At 40.6% G+C, this 22,753-nt stretch overlaps 2 protein-coding genes across 5 annotated transcripts; both read left to right on the forward strand.

Annotated features, from left to right (window-relative positions):
- Nucleotides 1-1,145: 1,145 nt before the first annotated feature.
- LOC126799109 (YTH domain-containing protein ECT1) lies at nt 1,146-6,767 on the forward strand. Of its 2 annotated transcripts, none has more exons than XM_050526230.1 (8): nt 1,146-1,308; nt 2,365-2,441; nt 2,619-2,748; nt 3,106-3,182; nt 3,270-3,788; nt 4,712-5,245; nt 5,367-5,579; nt 6,037-6,767. In XM_050526230.1, the coding sequence occupies exons 1-8, from the start codon at nt 1,269-1,271 to the stop codon at nt 6,379-6,381; spliced, it is 1,935 nt and encodes a 644-aa protein (XP_050382187.1). In that variant the 5' UTR covers nt 1,146-1,268; the 3' UTR covers nt 6,382-6,767. The 2 variants fall into 2 exon arrangements, with proteins under 2 accessions (XP_050382187.1, XP_050382188.1); XM_050526231.1 differs by having other exon boundaries at nt 1,174-1,308; nt 2,404-2,441.
- Nucleotides 6,768-7,894: 1,127 nt separating this feature from the next.
- On the forward strand, nt 7,895-11,046 carry LOC126798297 (uncharacterized). 3 transcript variants are annotated; one of them, XR_007672504.1, is made up of 7 exons: nt 7,895-8,251; nt 8,607-8,751; nt 8,972-9,232; nt 9,433-9,514; nt 9,741-9,937; nt 10,448-10,520; nt 10,607-10,694. XR_007672504.1 is itself a non-coding variant. In XM_050525221.1 (7 exons), the coding sequence occupies exons 1-6, from the start codon at nt 8,016-8,018 to the stop codon at nt 10,460-10,462; spliced, it is 936 nt and encodes a 311-aa protein (XP_050381178.1). In that variant the 5' UTR covers nt 7,895-8,015; the 3' UTR covers nt 10,463-10,502; nt 10,607-10,693. The 3 variants fall into 3 exon arrangements, 2 of the variants coding, with proteins under 2 accessions (XP_050381178.1, XP_050381177.1); XM_050525221.1 differs by having other exon boundaries at nt 10,448-10,502; nt 10,607-10,693; XM_050525220.1 differs by lacking the exon at nt 10,448-10,520 and having other exon boundaries at nt 7,896-8,251; nt 10,607-11,046.
- The last annotated feature ends 11,707 nt before the right edge of the window (nt 11,047-22,753 follow it).

Here is a 22,753-nt window from a genome sequence, read left to right on the forward strand (position 1 = left end):
ATGAACCTTCCCAATTAGTGCATTGTGTATTTACAATAATGAGTTTGTACGATGATGATTTTGATAGAAGCAGTTTTGTATCCTCGATTTAGAGTATAATCGTCTGACAAATTCTCTAGGTTGTCCACAGCGAATGAAAAGAGGAACCGAAAAGAGCAATCTAGGCGCTATATGCTATGGGTGTTAAAGGCTTGGGCTTTATAAGGGTAAATTGGACTAACAATTGTGAAGCACAGATCTATGGGGTTATGGTTCAAAGTTGAAACCTAGTATTTTGGTCCCCATGAACTGTACTATTCTGAAATCAAGGGGAAGTTTATTACTTAATGATTAACAGTTGGAATGGCTTTCAGAGTCATTAAGGTTGGCAGAGGTTGTTAATGTCTTGTTGACAAAGTTGCCATGATTTTCAATGTAGATCAATGTCTGCATTTGGTTCTAACTAAACTGAGGCTGTAGTGTAATAGTGTTCGTAGACTCGGAGTTGGGGCTTTCTTCCGGATTCACATATTGCCGGCATATTAAGATGTAACTCTACCTAGCTACCTATTTTGAAACAATATAGACATCATAAAGCAAGATCGTTAAATCTAAGTTCTATGGTGTATTAATGTATTGATACATATACCACGTATATATATATATAGTTTTCTTTCTTATTAACCACTTCGATCTGTGATATAAAAACTGAACTCTGAATCCACCGCACGTGCACACGCTGCAGCATCAGGTAGGTACTAAAAAGTACTGCTGCAGCTGCAGACCCAAAAGTAACACAGAAGACCCAGAAGAGGTAACTTTCCCGATTTACTTTCATCAATTTCTTATATGACCAAAACATCCCCCAAAAGAGGTAAATGTCACTCTCAGTTCCAGTAACATGTGCACATTTCTGTTTCTGGGTACCTCCTGTTCTCCTGGCTTCCACTGCAAATTTTTACCATTTCCATTACTCCCAATCCCAATCTTCGAGGAATCAAGTACCAAATAGAATACCAAGAACCTTGCTTTTATTATTTCCTGCAACAAATTCAGAAACTTTAAGATAAATAAAGCTGCACGTTATGTAGAGACTTGTACACATACCTAAATAAATAAATCGTAATATTAGTAAATATTTATAATCAACTTTGTTATAATAAAGAGTGAGAGATAGATATAAATAAGTTTCCAAAGAAAAAAACACATATAGGTAGATACTGTGTGTGCTTGCTTAGATTCTTTGTGTGGGTGCCTCTTTGAAAATTGAAGATCTTTACTTCAGATTCATGGCGGCAAACCAACCGCAGGGTGCAGATCGTACATCTGGTACGTCAATACCCACAACCCCCATATCTGATCATATTTAGTTTTAGTCTTCTCATCTGTTCTTGCTTTTTATGCCTGCCTTGAATTGGGTTTTTGTTTTGATGTGATTTGTTGGTCAAGGTGGTGAATTGGACTCGATACAGTTTTGGGTTTTGTTTTGTGATGAGAATAGATGAACAAGTTTGTACCTTTATTGGAGAGTTGGGGGTTGTGAGTTTATCTTGATCTGGGTTGCTGTTAGAGTGAGATGACTGTGGAGTTGGAAATCTGGATTCTGGGTATTGTTGCAAGCTTGGATTTTTTTATTTTATTTTATGTTTTCGATGTATGTGTTTGTGATGAAGACATAAGTTTTGGTGAATATATGTTACTGTAGTAGTGATGATTATTTGTGATTCTTAGAATCGTTTCATTACTGCAGACTGGACTGGTGGATTGTAGAGTATGCAATCGATTGAAATGTCATGTGTGATTACTTGTGGATTCTGACCGTTTATTTTATGTTGCTCTTATTAGATGCTGCACCCAGCAAGTGTCAAATTTAGTGAATCAAAATTGTTGGGTGATAGAGCATAGGGCTTTAGCTAAGCGGCGTACTGATCGTTATATTGAACTTTTCTATATAAGGTTATAGCTAATAGCTTTCAACATGATCCTTAGAATTGGACAGCATGGTCCATCGTTTAGTCATGACCTACTTGTTCCAATGACTGTTGTTGCTCATAGTTTGAGAGATCATTGTCATATGACTCATATCAGTGGCAGATTCACCCAAGTTGTGATCTTTATGGCTATCAGGCCCTATTGGTAATCTAATTTTAACGTAATTTAGTGCTAGCTGATAGTTTATGTGTGCCTTCAGAAGAGTTTTTCTAATTTTGTTTAGTAACCAATGGATGTAGACATGACTATGAAATATATTCATGGACTTCTATATATCATGGGTGCATAGGTGTGCATGTGTGGATATTTGCGCACATATCCATAACTTCAAGTTTTCCTATCCCCAAATTTTGCTTTGGTTGGTCAATAATATGTACTCCCTGTGTTTCTAAGACTCATCTAAGTCACTGAGCGTACTGATCATGGATGCAGAAGAGAAACCTGCTGAACCGGATACCATGAAGGAGCAGGTAGTTTTGACGCCACTAAAATTCTCTTCTGATCCATTGCAGTTACTGTATAGTTTAGATTTTGAAGTCTTGTTTCTTTCTACTCTTTTGCATGTAATTTTTTTTTTAAATTCATATGTTATCAGACTCTTGTAGCAAAAAATGAGACGTCAATTAATTTCTCAAAATCCTTCACAGGATGCTGGGCCAATAGGTCATCCAAGGGAAGCAGCAGCTCAGCCGGGTTCTTTTAACGTTGCTGGAGATCCCTCAGTTTTCCCAGCTAATGTGTATTCTCCTCAGGGACAGCAAACCTTCTACTATAGAGGTTAGTTTTATATTTTTCTGGAAGTCATTAAAGTAAATCATTCAAGGCTGGGTCAGAGCCTAAAATTGTAGGTCTTAATATACAGTGATTCAGCTCTGGCAGGAAGGACGTATTTTCATTTGTTTAACGTAGTCCAATTAGCATTGGATTTGTTTATTATTTGGTAGGTTGGAATATAAATTTTAGATTTTGAAATTTTGCAGCAGACGTGTTGTTGTTTAGTGGCTATGATAAGTAAAGTTGTTTAAGGAGGCAGCATTGATTATGACATGGGTCTAATAAATTAATACATTCTTGTTGCAGTCATTTTTAGTTCTTGTTTGTTAAGTTATACATTGTTCATCATTTATCATACAGGTTATGAAAATGGAACTGGTGAGTGGGAGGAGTATCCTCCATACCTCAATTCTGAAGGATTGGAGATCACTTCTCCAGTAAGTGCATGTACATTCTGGATTCCTGTTTACATATTGTTATCTTTGGTTTACCTAATAATATATTCAATACTTTATCTGGATCAGGGTGTCTACAATGAGAATCATCCGTCTCTTGTCTATCATTCTGGGTATAGCTACAATCCGCAAATGCCATACGGACCCTACTCTCCAGTCACAACACCCATGCCTTCTGGAGGCAGAGATGGACAATTATATTCCCCCCAGCAATTTCCTTTTTCAGGGCCACCTTATTATCAGCAGCTTGGACCTCATAGTATGCCATACATTACTTCACCGACTCCAGGTTCGCAGCCAGACCTCACCACCTTAGTTGGTATTGATCAGCCAGGTGACAGCATGCTTTTTGGACCAAGGCCCAGTTATTCTCCAGTGGGATCCTATGGTAGAGGCAATTTTCCTGGAAATCCAGGTAGTTTTGGTTATCATGATATGCATCAAGGATTTGATGGATTGAGATCTGGAGGACTTTGGTCAGACTGGTCAAAACCCTCGGACAGGCAGAGATCTTATACTCCCTTTTCACCATCAGTATCTCCGCAGCCAATTGGCTCAGTTGGCTCCTATGGGCAGAATGTCGGAATGGTTTGTTCTTATACTTGTGCATATCTTTTAATGACCTGGTTTAAAATCTCATTGGTTTGTTGGTCTTGTTTGCTCAAGTATTCTTGGAAGGTAGAACCTACATATTACTGCAGGCACATTGATACCATAGGCACTTTTATTGAAAAGAAAAAAAATGTTTTGAATGAATCTATCATTTTATAAAACTTTTGGGGTTTTCAAATCAAATTGTGGAACTGTATCTGTACTTGTTCGTCAAAAGCAAACCTGCACGTTGGATTATGTGCTTATAAAATTAGAACTTTAATTTGGTGATATAAATGAACTTATGGTGCTATTATTTTTACAAGGTATTATAACCAGGATTTTCCATTTTCAGTTGCTCTCTTTCTATTGTGTGCGTTGGCTTTCTCGGGTTCTGTTTTCTTATTGTGTACCCTGATTCTGATATTATTCTAGAGACACCATAATTTGAAACGTTGATTTGTGGTGTTTTTATATCTTGAGGAGACCGAGTACGCCAGCAATTACACTTTCATAAAAATAAAATAAAAAACTCCTAAGCCATGACTTGAAGAGCCAGTTATGGGAAAAGAGTTATACTCTTTATTGTTGGGACCTAATGACGTCCAAAGCATGATCTGAAATATGTATGAACTGTATTGAAGACATCGTCATTACTATTAATTTAGCCAAAACTCAGTAGCGAGTGAATTTCATGGACTATGGTTGATTAACAATGTTGGCAGGGTAGGTGTGTGGTGTGTCCTCTCGGTCACCATCATCTTCCATATTGGGTGTGGTGCAAGTATTTAAATTATGCTTATCTTTAATTATCGCACTATTTTGGCGACATGTGTATCTGACTGAAGTCATATCTGAAACTTGGTGAAATAAGTTACTTATGAACTTTAGAATTAATGTTGATCTTTTAATCATCTCAGGGATCTCAACACCAAAGGTCGATGTATGGTTATGGATCTGGTTCAAACTCTTACAACAGGGGTTACATTTCCAATGGTTTTAATCAGGGCTCAAGCCTTGGAAGTGCGTCCTTTTCCAGTTTTGGAGCCAACAACCGAGGCTTTATGTCGTTAGAAACTAGCAAGAGGCATGTGAGAGGCACCAGTCCAATATGCAGTTGCAATGCTCCCCTTGATATTCTTTGTGAGCAGAACCGAGGACCAAGGGCGTCAAAGCCAAAAGCACAACTCATTGCTGATAATTCAGTGGAGAATACTAAACTTAATACACCTACAACCAAGGTTCATGATGAAACGTACAACCAGCCAGATTTTGTAACAGACTACAAAGATGCCAAGTTCTTTATCATCAAATCTTACAGTGAAGATAATGTTCACAAGAGTATCAAATACGGTGTCTGGGCAAGCACACCAAATGGTAACAGAAAGTTGGATGCTGCCTATCATGAAGCTACAGAGAAGCAGGAGAGCTGCCCAATTTTTCTCTTGTTTTCGGTAATATATGATCTTTTCAAGAATATATGTTCACCAGATAAATTTTACCGTATTATTTCAGTTTCCTCATTTCTTTCCAACTTGTGCACCTGTCTTGCCCACCTTGGCCTCTAATTCTCAGGTGAATGCCAGTGCTCAGTTCTGTGGGGTGGCTGAAATGATTGGACCTGTTGATTTTGACAAGAGTGTGGATTACTGGCAGCAAGACAAGTGGAGTGGGCAGTTCCCTGTCAAGTGGCATGCTATTAAGGATGTCCCTAACAGTCAGTTTCGTCACATTGTTCTTGAAAACAATGATAACAAGCCAGTAACTAACAGTCGAGATACTCAAGAGGTGACAATTTGTGAAAAATACTTTTTTTCTATGAATTGAAAGTTGATACAGTTTTTATTTTTGACAACAGCTATAACCCAGTTATAATTTAGATACATAGTTTGCTTACCAAACACTTGAAGTGCTTCACTGAGTTGTCTATCAAATGAATTGAAAAGTTGCTAATAATCGCAAATGTTCGTGTCTTCTGCTATTTATGGCTTTGGTAGATGCTATCTGTACACTTCTTTCACAAGCCAATATCACCTTGAAATTCTTAATGAGATGTATCAGGGGTGCTTTTCGTTAAGTGTGTTACGGTTTTGGTAGATGAGTTTTTATTATGTTTTTATATTCGTGATTATTTGTATGGTCTCTGCCAACACTTTCTATTGGCCATTTTCCCTAGTTGTGGAGTCCTTTTGTTTTGCCATGTCAAGCTTTGCCTACAACCCTGAATCTGGTCTTTTATGTGCAGGTAAAACTGGAGCAGGGAATTGAGATGTTAAATATTTTTAAGAATTATGAAACAGAAATGTCCATTCTAGATGATTTTGATTTTTATGAAGATCGTCAGAAGGCAATGCAAGAGCGGAAGGCCCGACAGCAAGCCAGTCTGATTACTAGTGTGGTCGGAGAAAATGAGCACAGAAATGCTGTTCAAATTCCTACAGATTTCATCAAGCACATGTCAAAGAGTTTTGCTCAAGTGGTCCGCTTGGACGAGGGTACTAAAGAAGCTGTTTCTGACGGTCCCATTGGCTCGAGGGTGAAACTTGAAGATGCAATTCCAGTGTCCGTCTCTTCTGCTCAGATCAGTTAGGAAGACGAGAATGCTCGGAATGTATGTGACAAACTTCATCACTATCAGTTTTTGATTAACTTGTTATTAGGTTGCTGATGTCTCTGTATTCATAAAAAGTGCATCAGTATCTGAAAGAAGGGCTTTTTACCAGTTTCACGAAGCCTGATGACGGGCTTCATGTATCATATGCGTCCTGGGTTGCTTTCGCTTTCAATTGTTAGTCAGTAGCTCCATAAGATATGCATTTTGAGTGAAAGTAGTTTTCTTGAAGATATTGGCTCATGTTTTGGCTATGTAAAGCTTACCATCTTTGCAGGCAGTTTAATAATATGCAGCAAAAAGACCTTGTAAAGGAAAAAAAAAACCTCCATTGTTATAGTTTGCTTTTGATGCTTATTTGATTTCATTTGTAGCAAGGCCATGCCAACTTCTATTTGCAAGAAGAACAATTCTTCCCTTATATTGTTCGACTGGTATCGGTCGATGGGGAAGTTGTTTTTGTCATACACATGCCTGAAGGTACATTTCTGTGGTTCTTGTTCGTTTAATTCTGTTCTCTCAATTACATGTGATTGAGAGTTTAAGCAACTAGGGGTGCCATTTAAATGCTGCATTGTCTGGTCTGTGACTCTTCTGGAGTCAATAAGAAATTTGTTGATGCATATCTTCCTATCTTATCCATGACGGTGATGCCAATACAAATACTCATTTTGTGGTGTCTCTAGAGAGCTGACAATCTGGGTCGTCACATCGAGGCTGAGGTCTTTTGTGTGCTCATGGATTTGCCTTGAGAACTAGTCAGCTACATGCATATAAGATCAGTACTTGAGACTTTAGTATTATCTCTACCGTGTGACAATGATGCAATCTATAGCTAAGTCCCGGAGTTGAAGAGTATTTCCTCTTGACTCTTGAGCTAAGCAATTCATGAGCTACTGCCTATTTTTGTGCCACCAACGTAGAGCTCGTCGAATCGCTAGAACAAGTTCTTTGTTGAGCTCGTGATCTGAAGGTAACTAAGACACGTTTAAAGGAATTAAGAGGGGCGCTAATTTTATGAATGATTGATAAGTAACAAAGCAGTTTACTCCAATGAGATTTTGATGGCAAGGAAGAATGGTAGATTACCTTCAAGACTTTCAGTTTCCTCACTTGCAGAATGATTCTTTTGAATCATTTTGATAGGCCTTGCAACCTCAAGTCCTCAGCAATGTTCGGTCACGAGCATACACTAAATGTTACTATATTAGATGATTGTAATTTAGAGCGTACAAATATCACTAACATATAATTAAATGTCAAATATATCCGCAATAAGTAAACAGAGGTTAAAGCATTGAATAATAAAAGTGGGACATAAAGTGTGAGACATGATAAATTAAACTTTGAGTTAGTTGCGAATAAAACAACAACACTTTTACATGAGTTTCCTTCCCCTGCTTCCCCACAGCAACAGAAACCTATAGCCGACCGCAGTGGATGACAGCTTATTGTTTCACAAGCTCCCCGTCGATGACTTTCATCTTGAGACTTCAGTTGTTCGCAAAGCACAAAAAGCAAACACACAGAAACTGAGAGCCTCACAGTCCTCATGAGCCTCGCTTTTATATGAATAACAACCACAACACAAATCCAAAAAAAAAAACAGAGACATGATCAAAACGTTGGACTTGGGCATGTTCCCAGGCTCGTCGGAGTTTTTATGGCGGGAAAACCTTCATGGCGGATGGGCTACTCTTCTTGCTCTCCTTATCATCTTCGCTTGGCATCGTTTTTTGCATAAGAAATCGTCTTCTACTTCTTCTTCTTCTTCTTCTAGTTTGTCTTCTACAGTTGCTCTCTCTGATTCAAATCCCATCGCTTCTGGCTCTAGGGGTTCAAAATTTAGGTAAAGTTTCTTCCTTTATGGATTGTATCTGCTGGGTTCTGTTCACTTTCAATTGGGCTTGTTCTGTTCTTATCAAGTTTCGTGCTTTTTGGGTTTGAATCTGAGATTTTCGAATTTGGGCTCAATGAAGTTTTGAATATTTGATGATTGAAGGTGTTGGATAGATTCATTATGCTGTCGGTTTATCTAAAATCAATTGGAGTTTGGAGTTTCTTGTTAGTTTGTGCCAAAAGTTTGGATTTTTTTGGGGTTGATTGGTTATTGGGTATTTGGAACTTAGTTTGTGTAAGATGGATATGGAGGGATTAACTGTGATGTTGTATTGATTGAGTGATGGATGTTTCTGCTTCTGCAGAGCCTCGGAATTGGTAACCGATGCAGATTTGAAGTTTCTGATTGAAAATTTGGATGAGAAGAACGGTCAGAATGAGAAATGGGACAGTGTCATAGAAAAAGGAAATGATCTTCTATACTACAGTGCCAAGTGCTGCAAGCCTAAGGTTATTCATTATATTTATAATAGCTTGATTTTGATAGATGCTTGTCTTAGGCAAGTTTAATCTGATTGGTGTGTAATGTGGTTTCCTGAGTATATTGTCCCGAATTTGACCCAAGGCAACCTATTGTTCAGAAAAATGACTTGTTTCGCAAATTTATTCCAGTGGTTTTAGCAAATTAAGGTTATCAAACTGAGTTTATTTATGTTTTTCTTTCTTTCAGGTTGGTCCTGTTGAGTACTTGAGTGTGACCATATTTGAAGATTGCTCTCCGGAGTTGCTGAGAGACTTCTACATGGACAATGATTACAGAAAGCAATGGGATAAGATGCTGATTGAGCATGAACAGTTACAATTGGACAAAAACAATGGGGTTGAAGTTGGCCGGACAATAAAGAAGTTTCCACTGTTGACACCAAGAGAATATGTGTTAGCTTGGAGATTGTGGGAGGGAAAAGATAAAACGTTCTACTGTTTTGTAAAGGTAACTGATATTATAACATTTTCTTTAAAACACATCCTCGGCAGATTTTATTTTTCTTGTGGTGGTACCGCATGATTGGCTTTTGATCCTGATCATATTAGCTTCGACCAAAAATAATAATAATCGTGATCATATTAGGACCTACCTACCTCTGAAACCAAGCATCTCATACTTTTTTTTTCAAACTTTTGTGATGACAGGAATGTGAGCATTCTTTGGCACCGCGGCAGAAGAAGTATGTGCGTGTTAGTACTTTCAGATCTGGTTGGCGAATCAGAAAAGGTAAGTTTGTTGTTTTTCTGTGTTTGAAAATGCATGCAGTTTGTTTATGAGACTGTAAACAAGGCACTATGTTTGCGCTTCATGTACTGATGGTGGAAAAGTAATATGATTTCCTTAACACTTAAAAGGGTTTTTTGTTGACATATTGGCAGTCTGCAACATGGACTTTTATGTCTGTCTGAAACAAAATGTGCTCATAGTTGTGTGATTTAATTATTATCTACAGTACCTGGTAGAAATGCCACTGAGATCAAAATGTATCACCAAGAAGATGCTGGTCTAAACGTAGAGATGGCAAAACTGGCCTTTGCAAAGGGCATATGGAGTTACATATGTAAAATGGATAGTGCACTCCGCAAATATTCTACAATCAGCAATGATCAATCAAGTTCTGCTGCCACCGCAGTCACTTTGATACAGAAGGTCAGGATACTCATGTACATAGTAATATTGTCTATTAATCATATACCTTGGTTGTTAATTTCTGGTAGAGCTTTATCCAACTGACTACAGTAATTCGCTATTAATCATATTATAACCCATTACCTATGCCTGAGAATTCTTTGTCATATTGGATATTGTTTTTCTTATTAGTTCTTTGAGTAGTGTGACTTATCCGTCAACTTGTCCACTATCATGGTATCACCACCAAAAAACCAAACTCTTACTTTCGTAAAGTTGCCAGAGTATGCTAGCGACCTACCTAAAAAAATCTAGCAAGTGAAATCTTTTATTGGAAAAAAACAATTTTGATTATCTGTTGTAAAGCTTTTGTAGTAAATTCAGACAATAGGCTTCAGCAATGTGACCTGCCAAACTAAAGTCCTGCTGTTCCATGTCATTATTAGTTGTCTTGGCAAATCTCAACTTATCTAAGTAAGCTGGCTCCTAGTCCTGCAAATACTAACTCTAATTAATTATCTTTTTTAACAGGGGTTTTTGCTCTAATCCTTTTTTCCTTGAAGGAAACGTCTGAATTGTATCTCTAGTTCAGTAGTATCCACTGGTGATTTCTTTTATTTAATATAATAAAAAAATGTAATTTGTCTGAAATATATCTCTCTCTAATTGATTGGTACTGTTCTCACATAGGTCCCCCATGGATTAGAGGCTACAGATAGCACTGGAGCAACCTCTGCAGAACCAATTGTTCAAAGAGTAAAATCTGGTAGAGAGAAGAAATCATCAAGACGACCATCAAAGAAATTGCTAGCCAGTGGCTTGCTGCTTCTAGGGGGTGTAGTCTGCTTGTCTCGTGGTCGCTCTAGCCTGGGTGCAAAGGTAGCAATGGCATATATCTTGACCAAACTAAACAAGCGTGATGCTTCATCAAGTCAAACTGGGGATATTGCAGGCACATAACCTTGTTGATATCACAACTAAATTTTGGAGGGCCTAGTAAAGGTTCCTTGTATAAATTACTGGCAGGGTCATCGACTACTTAGAAACAAAACATAGGACCTTATCAGTCAAAGGCAATTGGCTCTAAGTACGTTGGACCTCAACCTTAAGTCTTTTGGAAATTTTGTTCTTAGTTCTGCAATCCTTAATAATTTGTATAATGCTTGCTCCATGCTCGACCGTGCCTGTTTGCTGGAACCACATTCGGTCTTACCGCTGAGAATGATATAGCAGCCTAATTGTGAACAAAGTAAACAGATGTCTCTTCTGATTACACTGATAGAAACCTATGGCATTAAAACACAAGGGAAAGAGCACAATTTGGGTTGTGAAATTTGCACAATTTGGCTAGGCCTGAAACATGGATAATCTTGTATGGTCTTTTCCCCGTCCTCTTTTTTGTCATGCATCCGTGAGATTTGCTCTGCACACTGCCGCAAATAGACTGATTTTATAGCACCCTTCAATTCGAATTAGCAAACTCCATGTCTCCTTGTATAATATGGATTCCAAACATTCATGATCTGGAATGAGTCGAATTACTTATCCCTTAGTTTATTAGTGAGCTATCTCTCTAGGGATTGTGAAAGATGTTCCACTAGAAATATACAATCTCGATAAATAAATATTTGATAAATTATAACTTCGATTAAATAATAATTTTTTCGGTCCCGACTTTGTATCATTGTATATTTTTTCCAGTCTCTTTAGAAACCTCACTAAATACATAGGATAATAATTTTGTAGACTCTTTAGGTCCCAACAAATATATAAAGTAATAATTAATTTATTAAAATTTTTTTTAAAGAATGACCATAAAATATAATAAACTAAAATTGAAAGTACATGGGGCGATGCAGCAGCATCGAATTGAAAGAAACTAAAACATAACAAAATGTGCAAGAGCATTTGTAAGAACGAAAACAGTAAGGAAAAAAGTCAAGATATCTGAACGTCAGACACTAATAGTAATCAGAGGCCTTGATGTCGCACGACATCGCTGTACTGCATAAGACAAAACCGTATAAGATTTGTGATAGAAATCGTAACCATAACCATAACCGTAACTGTAACTGGGATACGCTTTATAAAATATAAAAGGATAGCGAGATGCGACCCGAGATAAACGAAAGAGACCGAGGGTGTTGAAATCCCTTTGCGACGTTAGAAACCACCCTCTCAAGAACAAGAACCAAGAGCCTGGGTCACCAACCCAACCTCCTGGATCCCAAATTCGAACCCAAAAGTGAACATGCCTTGTAATCAAAGTCCAATCCACCCCAACCAGATTTGGAGTAGCCCAAACCCATGAATTGCAACCCCAACCTTCTCTGGACACCCTTCACTGCCCAGGCTGCCTCTTCCGCTAACAAGCCACCGACCACCATGTCGCTAGTCTTGATACCACATCCATCAAACCACTGCAGCAACCTCTGTTATCATTATGGTCGCCGACGGGATCAACCAAGATATGAGCACCCAAAAGACCTAACGTCCTTACACCACCGCACCACTTATCCTCTTGCTTATGTCGGAGGGAGACCAAATCGGCACCACCACTAGCAACTCGATCTAGCATCAGTAACGCCGCTTGGATCCCCTCATAGGAATCCAACTGCAAGCCTGAACAGACCACACCACCACCAGATGGTGCTCTCCAGCACCACAAAATAGTCAGCAATGCCCATAAAAGTATACCCAGATCCCATATCCGACATCCAAAACGCGCCTCCGGCGTCATCTCACCTTGATTGATAGTCTCCAATCCACAAACACTGCACATAGCCACCCTTTGTGGCCTCAACCATTTGCAGCCACCAAATTGCAGCCATTGAGCACCATATAACGATATGAGATGTATGGCCAACCTCGACCTCTCATGGTAACATGAATCGACAAGAGTCGAACTCTTTGTGTACACCATAAGGGTCGATAGGGACGCCAATTGAGAAGAAGAGGCGGAGCCGGAGTGGACGGGAAACCAAAGGAAAAATCGTTGCACTCCCAACCCTAGCAGAGAGGCTCCGCTAGGGTTTTTTTAATTAATTAAAACTTAAAAATATCACTAAAAGTTTTTATAATTGATCAAAATACAGAAAAAAGTAATTAAACTCATAATACAATTTAGGAAAGTAATAATCTCATATTACCATTTTGAAGTAATTTTTACGCATCACATTGTACTAAATTCAGGAGAGTAAATAAAAATAATAGATTTAGAAATCCAGTTAGAAATAGAAATAATAGTCAAAGTTAAAAAGTAGCCTAATTTGGTTAAGAATAACGACAAAACTCTCTCTCTCTCTCTCTATATATTAATAAATTCAGTATTGTCTCTGTTTGGATTCAAACCTGTCATCCTTTATGTTGTTGTGCTATATATCTCATTTGAGAACTATCAATGAAATCAATGCAATGAAATCAGTTTGAATTAATTCAATAAAAGATTAAGTTGGTAGCTCCGCAACAACACATCCATTCTCTACTATGAGAAACCCTAGTTTCTTTCTACTAGAGTGTCTAATGCTCATTCTATCTCTACCTCTATATGATAAAGCCATTTTTAATCCCTATCTCTTCTCTTTTCCAACCAATTCCTCATCTCTTTCTTTGACCCAAACTCTTCCCTTACTCGATTTTACCCGAAGTGGTTTCAAGATGCTATCATGAAGGACGATCTTGGGTTGCTCGATGGTGGTGGTGGTAGCGGTGAGATTAGATAGATGAATACCACCACACTTCTTGACAAAAATATACCTTTGAAGCCGCATCCAGATCTTCTAAGGTATGATGGAAATCGATTCAAACGAAGCAGAATAGCCACAATCGATGCCAGTTTGCCTCGTTAGTTGGCAATGAGTGTTGGTTGGTTGCGGCTAGGGTTGACGGCAGCCAAGCTACAATCCTTGCCTAGGGTTTCATAAGATAGGCTTTGGGCTTGGGTTTTGGAACCTGGGTCTAGACCTAATATTATTTTTGCTTAGTTTAATATTTTGCATATTGTTCTGCTTGTATAAGTCAATAAGCAATTTTAGGAACGATTGAGCTTATAACTAAAAAAAAGATTTATACCGCATGCTATCTTCGAGTTTTTACTCATAACTTATTGTACTGTCAAAACAGAGGAGTGTGTAATGACTATTCAAGCCACATAAAGTTTATAAAAGCTTATTATGTTTGTCTTAAAAAAAAATTATCAGTTTTAATTATTTCTTTTATTTCCTTGCTTTTAGCTTTAGAGCTTATCATCTGGTCTATAGAGCCATGCGCAGCAACCATCGTCGGCCGCCGCCGATGGTCATGTACCACCGCTTCCTGTGACGCGCAACAACCCACCACCTTCCACTGCCCTCACCATCTCCATTTTCACCGACCAGCTTGCTAATTTCCAAGACAATTTTTGACCACCTCCAACATCAAAGCAAGTGACACCCTTCAATCCCGGAACGATCATTTATGACACTTCATTGAAGCCATAGCTAGCAGCCAGACCTGGACGTCCCACCAATTTGCGGCTATGCAGAATCAGTTCTTCAACAACATGGCCGCTGGACAACCGCCACCATTCGCTCCTCCCAGCCCCAACCCTCTTTCACCGGCCACCATGCATGGCACCTCCCCACTCCTCTACTTCCACTCCATCCCTCACCTTTGGGTATTTCACACCCTCCCAACTTCAAACCCCCACTTACTCACAGCACCTTACTACTCCATCTCAACCTCCTCTACATCCGAGTGATCCGACCACACCAGCCCATACTACTCCCCATCCCCCAATCCACCATGTTCACACCACCTCCGCACCAACCTCCCCACAACTATTATTACTATCCTCCACCGGAAAACCACAACAACTGTCGCCCTCCCAAGGTGGACCTACCTTGGTTCAACGGTGAAATGTCGTCGATTGGATCTCTTTAGCGGAGTGTTACATGAGGGTGCATCATGTTCCTCCCCTCGACCAAGTGCAGGTTGTCGCTCTTTTCTTTGGTCATGACGCCTCGGTCTGGATGCGTGCCAACTAGGTCGCCACCCCAACCCTTCTTGAGATGAGTTTGTCGCGGCCTTACTCTCTCGTTTTGGTGGTAGCAACGCTTTTTAATTACTTCAAAAGTTCATCTCCAGTACATAATGGAATTGGAAGCCTATTTACCTTCAACTTTTGTGGGACCTACCTTCCAACAGAATCAACGTCTCCAGTACAGTTTTCTATGCAATTGATCATTAAGACGTCTTTTATATTTGCCCAAGTTTCTCCAGCTGCCATCAGACCTTGTGACGGTAAAAGGTTACTTCCGCCATCTGAATCTCAGTCTTCCCATGCATGAAAACAAAAGAAGATCACAAGAAACACCGAGTACGTTGAAGTCCATGATTCTGTATTAGTCGAAGACTTGAAGTCCTTTACCGTCTCTCGACTCTCTCTCACGTCGAGTTTGTCTTTTAATACAAGTGCATATGCAAACGTACGTAATTCCCTATCATCTCTAATGAAAAGTTTCATCGCCATTTCCTAAGGCTCCAGAACAAAGAGCCGGAGCCTGTGGGGCGTAGTGTCACATCCCGCCAAACTTAGCCAAATTTTACCTTGAGCATTCTAGGCGAATCTGGAATATGGAGGAACTCTTTGGAAAGTCCTAGAAGGCGTTAGAAGTCTCTGGAAGAATGGGGAAGTCTTGAGACATCTCCGGATTTCTTTAGAACCATGGAGAGGCTAATGGAACTTGACCACTCCGGAAGTCTCTAGAATACTCAAGGTACATCTTAAAGTTGTGTAGACTTGTATAGAATTCTCTAGAGACATCTACATTGTACATAGTCCTAGAATTCTCTATAACTATAGAAGTAGGATGATGAGGCCTATAAATAGCAAGGCACCCCTCTCATTTGATCCATCAAGCAAGAAGCCATCAAGCATACTTGTAAGCTTTCTTTCCTTGTTCAATATAAGTTCTCTTTAGAGATATCCTCTTTGCCTTTTCAATTGTTCTAGCAGGGCGATTGCGAGAGTAAGGCTGACTTAGCATAAGGGAGTTGCTAAGGCCGCACGACTAGCATAGCAAAAGAGTAAGCTCATGACAGTTGGTATCAGAGCCGAAGTTCGATCAAAAGGCTAGCTCGACACAATGGCAAAGAATGGAAATCATGTTGGTAGTGTTTCCGACGACACGCAAGAGAAGGGTCATGAAGAACTTGTCAACCCGACGGTTCCAAAGAAGGAACGGGTCAAAGACATGTTAGCTATAATCGACTCACGACTAACTCAAGTGGAAAAGAGCGTGAGTGGCATGGGAGCCCAGATGGAAGATTTGGAGGCAAAGGACGCCGCAATCCACACTGCGATCAAAGGCATGATGCTCAAGCTAGAGGAGTCATTGCGGGGCGAGACATGCAAGGTTCACGAGGAGTTCATGGGGGAACTCTCCCGGATGCATGAAGTGCAAGAAAGGGAGCACAATAGCATGCTTGTACGCATGGAGGAGATGCATGCAGATTCTGCACGCATGGAGACAATGCAGGCATATTTTGCCCTATGCAAGGGCGCACTAGCCGCGGGGGTTAGCACCAGCCGCAGCATAAAAGCCAAGCGGATCGAGGTGCCAAAGCCAAAGAGCTTCGGAGGCATGCACAACGCTCGAGAAGTAGACAACTTCTTATGGGGGCTAGATCAATACTTTGGGGCCATAGGCATCATGGAGGAGGATGCCAAGATAAAGACCGCGACTCTTTATCTCACCGACACCGCCATGTTATGGTGGAGGAGAAGGTGAGGAGATGTCGAAAGAGGTACGTGCACCATTTCTACATTTGATGACTTTGATAATGAGCTTAGGAAGCAATTTTATCCCGAGAATACCGAGGATGAGGCAAGAGCTCACTTGCGAAGGCTCAAGCACATGGGGTCTATTCGTGATTACATTAGAGATTTCACTAACTTGGTGCTTGAGATTCCCGACCTATCTGACAAGGATTATCTCTTCAACTTCATGGATGGTCTCCAATCATGGGCCAAGATGGAACTAAGGAAACAAGGAGTGCAAGACCTTGCCACCGCCATAGACGTGGCCGAGGGTTTAGTTGATTTCTCGAGTCCAAGAGAGTCCATCAAGCCAAAAGAGAAGAAGAGCAGCTATGCCAAAGGTGGGGGAGACAAAATCCAACGTAAGGAGGAGCCCCGCCGTGAGAGCTACTCGGTAAGATTCAAGGATAAAGACAAGTCAATGGACATGCGGAGCTCAGACAAGCCAAATGACTACAAATGCTTCCTATGCAATGGTCCGCATTGGGCTAGGCATTGCCCATAAAGGAGAGCACTAAGCGCACTCTTAGGAAGTCATCAAGGCGGGAGTGAAGCTGAGGGTGGCGATGGTGGTGCACACTGGGGTCTTTGCAGGTGCTCAATGCAATCCGCTCTACACCCAAGGTCCAAGCCAAAGGTTTACTCTTCACGGATATCAACATAGGTGGGAAACCAACAACGACAATGCTCGACAGGGGGGCAATCCACAATTTCATTTCCATTGAGGAGGCACGCAGGCTAGGACTAAAGGCGAGCAATGGAGGGGGCTCCATCAAGGCGGTTAACTCACATGCCTGCCCCATACAAGGAGTAGCTTGAGGAGCCAAGACAAGCATGTGAGCTTGGTGTGGGAACCTAGACTTCTCGATAGTACCGATGGATGACTACAAGATAGTCTTAGGGTTGGAATTTCACGATCAAGTCAAGGCATTCCCGGTGCCATTTGCTAATAGCCTATGCATAATGGATGGCGAGAGGTCGTGCGTGGTGCCAACAACCCGAGGAGAAAAGCAAGACATCAAGGCCTTGTCGGCATTGCAATTCAAGAAAGGCATCAAGAGAGAAGAGGAGAGCTATTTGGCCATCCTTAGTGAGTTCGATGATGAGGAGCCAAGGCCACAAGATGACATGCCTAAGGAGGTAGCTGCAGTTCTTACCCGCGGAGCTGCCCAAGAGACTACTCCCAAGGAGAGAGATCGACCACGAAATCGAGTTGGAACCAGGGACAAAACCACCCACCATGGGCGCATACCGCATGGCGCCGCCGGAGTTAGTGGAGCTAAGGAGGCAATTGAATGAGATTTTGGACGCGAGATTCATTAGAGATTCGAAAGCCCCATTCGGTGCCCCGGTCTTATTCCAAAAGAAGAAGGATGGATCTCTACGCATGTGCATCGACTATAGGGCGCTCAACAAGATAACGGTAAATAACAAATACCCTATTCCTCTCATTGCCGATCTCTTTGATCAATTGGGTCATGCACATTACTTCTCAAAGTTAGACATTCGTTCCGAGTATTACCAAGTGCACATTGCAGAAGGAGATGAGCCGAAGACCGCATGCATCACAAGGTACAGTTCTTATGAATTTTTGGTCATGCCATTTGGTCTCACTAATGCACCGGCGACATTTTGCACCTTGATGAACAAATTATTCCACCCCTACCTTGATCGGTTTGTGGTCGTCTACTTGGACGACATAGTGGTGTATAGCAAGACCTTGCAAGAGCATGTGGAGCACTTGCGGGAAATGCTTAAGGTATTGCAGGAGAACCAGCTATACATCAAGATGGAGAAATGCTCATTCGCTAAGCCGGAGGTATCGTTTTTAGGGCATAAGATCAAGGACGGCAAGCTTATGATGGAGGATTGCAAGGTGCATTCCATCCAAGAATGGGAGCCACCCACCAAGATACATGACTTAAGATATTTTCTTGGGCTAGTTAACTATTACCGCCGCTTTATCAAGGGATACTCGGCGAGGGGTGCACCATTAACCGACCTTCTCAAGAAAAACAAGGCATGGGAGTGGACATCGGAGTGTCAAGAAGCCTTTTGAAGACTTGAAGAAGGCGATATGCGAGGAGCCCGTACTTAGCCTACCCAACCACGCCAAGCCATATGAGGTGCACACCGATGCTTCCGACTTTGCCATTGGCGGAGTACTCATGCAAGAAGGGCATCCAATTGCTTATGAGAGTCGGAAGCTCAATGACATGGAGCGACGCTACACCGTGCAAGAGAAGGAGATGACTGCCATCATCCATTGCCTTCGAGTGTGGCGACATTACTTGCTTGGGACAAAGTTCGTGATCATGACCGACAACGTAGCAAAAAGCTACTTCCAAACACAAATAAAGCTAAGTCCAAAGCAAGCAAGGTGGCAAGACTTTTTGGCGGAGTTTGACTACACCATGGAGTACAAGCCCGAGAAGGCGAACGTGGTAGCAGATGCACTAAGCCGCAAGGCGGAGTTTGCAACCATCTCTCAAGTCACTAGCCCATTACTAAGCAAGATCAAAGAGGGACTAAGGGTAGACCCTCAAGCACAAACCCTCATTACCTTAGTAAAGGAAGGAAAAACACGAAGGTTTTGGTTAGACGACGACCTTCTCTACACGAAAGGTCGCCGCATCTATGTACCGAAGTGGGGCAACTTACAAAGGAAACTAACCAAGGAATGTCATGATTCCAAATGGGCCGGCCACCCAGGTATGAAACACACACTTACTTTGTTAAAGTCCATATATTATTGGCCTAGGATGCGAGACGGGGTCGAAGAGTATGTGCGGAGGTGTCTAGTTTTCCAACAAGACAAGGTAGTCCAGTAGCAGCCGAGGGGCTTGCTTGACCCCTTACCCATACTGGAGAGACCGTGGGAGAGTGTCTCTATGGACTTCATCACTTGCCTACCGAAGTCCGAGGAGTTTGGGAGCATCATTGTCGTGGTGGACAAATTTAGCAAGTATGCAACCTTCATGGCCGCATCAGTCAACTCCACAGCGGAGGAGACAGTAAGGCTATTCCTACGCAATGTAGTCAAGCTTTGGGGAGTTCCAAGAAATATTATTAGAGATAGAGACCCGCGCTTCACAGGAAGATTTTGGACTGAGCTGTTCAAGATGTTGGGGTCAGACTTGAACTTTTCAACAAACTTCCATCCACAAAGTGACAGTCAAACGGAGCGCGTCAATGCACTCTTATAGTTATATTTGCGGCACTACGTGAGTGTCAATCAAAAGGATTGGGCCAAGCTTCTAGATGGGGCGCAGTTTTCCTACAACCTGCAGCAAAGTGAGGCCACCAACAAAAGTCCTTTTGAGATCGTGTTGGGACAGTAGCCTACAACCCCTCTATCCCTTGCCATTCGCTATGAAGGGAAGAGTCCAGCTGCGTTCAAGTTTGCCAAGTCATGACATGAGCAAGCGGAGTTAGCTCGAGCGACATTGCACAAGGCTGCCAAAAGAATGAAGAAGTGGGCGGACAAGAAGATGAGGCATGTCGAGTTTAAGGAAGGCGACCTTGTACTTATGAAACTCTTACCACAACAGTTCAAGGCCTTTAGAAAGGTGCACAAGGGCTTGATCCGCAAGTATGTAGGGCCGTTTGAAGTTATCAAGTGCATAGGCAAAGTTTCATACAAGCTCAACCTCCTGCCCAAGTTAAAGATACATCCGGTTTTCCATGTTAGTATGTTGAAGCCATACAATGAGGACGGGGAAGACCCATCAAGGGGGATATCACATTGGGCACCTACAACGGTCATCACCAACTTCGACAAAGAAGTTGATGAAGTACTCGTAGATCAGACCATTCGACGTTGAGGCGTGCCAAGTTACAAAGAGTACCTCATCAAGTGGAGAGGTATACCCGATACGGAAGCAAGCTGGGAGTCCAAGGATACGCTTTGGCAGTTCAAGGACAAAATCTAGCAATACAATGAAGCGCGATGAGGGTATCCCGGGATTTGGTGGGAGAGAATGTCACATCCCGCCAAACTTAGCCAAATTTTACCTTGAGCATTCTAGGCGAATCCAGAATATGGCGGAACTCTTTGGAAGGTCCTAGAAGGCGTTAGAAGTCTCCGGCAGAATGGGGAAGTCTTGGGACATCTCTAGATTTCTCTAGAACCATGGAGAGGCTAAGGGAACTAGACCACTTCAGAAGTCTCTAAAATACTCAAGGTGCATCTTAGAGTTGTGTAGACTTATATATAATTCTCTAGAGACATCTACATGGTACATAGTCCTAGAATTGTCTAGAACTATAGAAGTAGGATAAGGAGGCCTATAAATAGCAAGGCACCCCTCTCATTTGATCCATCAAGCAATCAAGCAATCAAGCAAGAAGCCATCAAACATAATTGTGAGCTTTCTTTCCTTGTTCAATATAAGTTCTCTTTAGAGATATTCTCTTTGCCTTTTCAATTGTTCTAGCAGGGCAATTGCGAGAGTAAGACTGACTTAGCATAAAAGAGTTGCTAAGGCCGCACGAGTAGCATAGAAAAAGAGTAAGCTCGTGACAGTAGTCTCATCTTCAGGGATGCAATATATGGACAAGAATGATTTTTTTTTTAAATCTTGCCGGAGCTAGAGCTAGCTTCCGATGTTGAAAATGGACAACTTCTCTTTGCGCTTAATTCCTCTCTTGTTCTGAAGCTCCCGAGTACATTGAAACATATATATAATGATATTGGTAATGAGCCAATTGTGGTTGGGACGTGTATTGATTTATTTACTTTTGTTCTGCAAAACAGTATTTCAACGTAAGTATACGTAACTACTACAAATGGAATCCACACATCAAGCAATTTGTTGGTTTTCCTTCGACCCCTCGATGCCACATGGAAGTCAGAATTGGATTTATATGTCGAGATCACTGATTGCAATTCGGGCTAGAAATCTGCACCTCAAGCATGCCTTCTTACACACAATGATAGTGCAAATTTTCTTGTATCAAAATTTATGGAAGTCATAATATGCATTAGTAGTGTCATAGACTCATAGTATGCATTAGTAGTTCATATAAGTTTTATGCAGATGGATGAATACTGCACAACAAGAAAAAAAATCTGAGAGTGATTGTACTGCGTCAGAATTTATAAGCTCCCTCTATTTTAATAAATTTACTATGAGACAATTGAATTTGTTTTAAGATGCATCAAGTAAATCAGTTTCATATAATCATGGAGAGGTAGACTGACAGTCACTGACTTAGCCTAATCTCTTTTGGCAGCAACATGCATGCCTCATGAATGAATGAATGAACGATGGGCACTCAGTCTCTTCATTTGGCCAAATTTTAGGTATATATATATATATATATATATATATATATATATATATATATATATATATATATATATATATATATATATATAGTCCCTATCCAGAGTGAAGCTTCATTCTGAAAATTTAGAGTGAAGTTCCAATTTTGGCACACTTTTCGGTCAAATTTTTTCACCATAATTGATTCAATATTTAAGTATGCTATTCAAGATCATCTCTACAACATTTCACCTAATTCGGACATCGTTAAGGTATTAAAATTAGATTAAATCAATGAATGAATTAAAACTGTTCAACGTGAACCGTTCGTGTAAATCTCAATTTTGAAAGCTCAAACCATTGTCAAATTGGATGAAACTTTGTAGAGATGATATTGAATAACATACCTAAATATTGAATCACTTATGGTGAAAAAATTTGACCGAAAAGTGTGCCAAAATTGGAACTTCACTCTAAAATTTCAGAATGAAGCTTCACTCTGGATAGGGACTATATATATATATATATATATATATATATATATATTTCCTATCGAGAGTGAAGCTTCACTCTGGAATTTCATAGTGAAGTTCTAATTTTGACACACTTTTCGGTCAAATTTTTTCACCATAAACGATTCAATATTTAGGTATGCTATTCAAGATCATCTCTATAAAGTTTCATCCAATTCGGACATCGTTAAGATATTGAAATTAGATTAAATCAATGAATGAATTAAAACTGTTCAACATGAACCGTTCATGTAAATAT

Source organism: Argentina anserina, chromosome 6, assembly GCF_933775445.1.
Source record: "Argentina anserina chromosome 6, drPotAnse1.1, whole genome shotgun sequence".
Lineage (NCBI taxonomy): Eukaryota > Viridiplantae > Streptophyta > Magnoliopsida > Rosales > Rosaceae > Argentina > Argentina anserina.

Bases quoted from the DNA above. Each gene is read 5' to 3' on its own strand.
- LOC126799109 (XM_050526230.1), top strand. From the start codon at position 1,269: ATGGCGGCAAACCAACCGCAGGGTGCAGATCGTACATCTG. The intron at 2,442-2,618 runs GTAGTTTTGACG...AATCCTTCACAG, and splicing joins CGGATACCATGAAGGAGCAG to GATGCTGGGCCAATAGGTCA. The intron at 3,183-3,269 runs GTAAGTGCATGT...TATCTGGATCAG, and splicing joins GATTGGAGATCACTTCTCCA to GGTGTCTACAATGAGAATCA.
- LOC126798297 (XM_050525220.1), top strand. From the start codon at position 8,016: ATGATCAAAACGTTGGACTTGGGCATGTTCCCAGGCTCGTCGGAGTTT. The intron at 8,252-8,606 runs GTAAAGTTTCTT...CTGCTTCTGCAG, and splicing joins TCTAGGGGTTCAAAATTTAG to AGCCTCGGAATTGGTAACCG. The intron at 9,515-9,740 runs GTAAGTTTGTTG...TATTATCTACAG, and splicing joins TGGTTGGCGAATCAGAAAAG to TACCTGGTAGAAATGCCACT.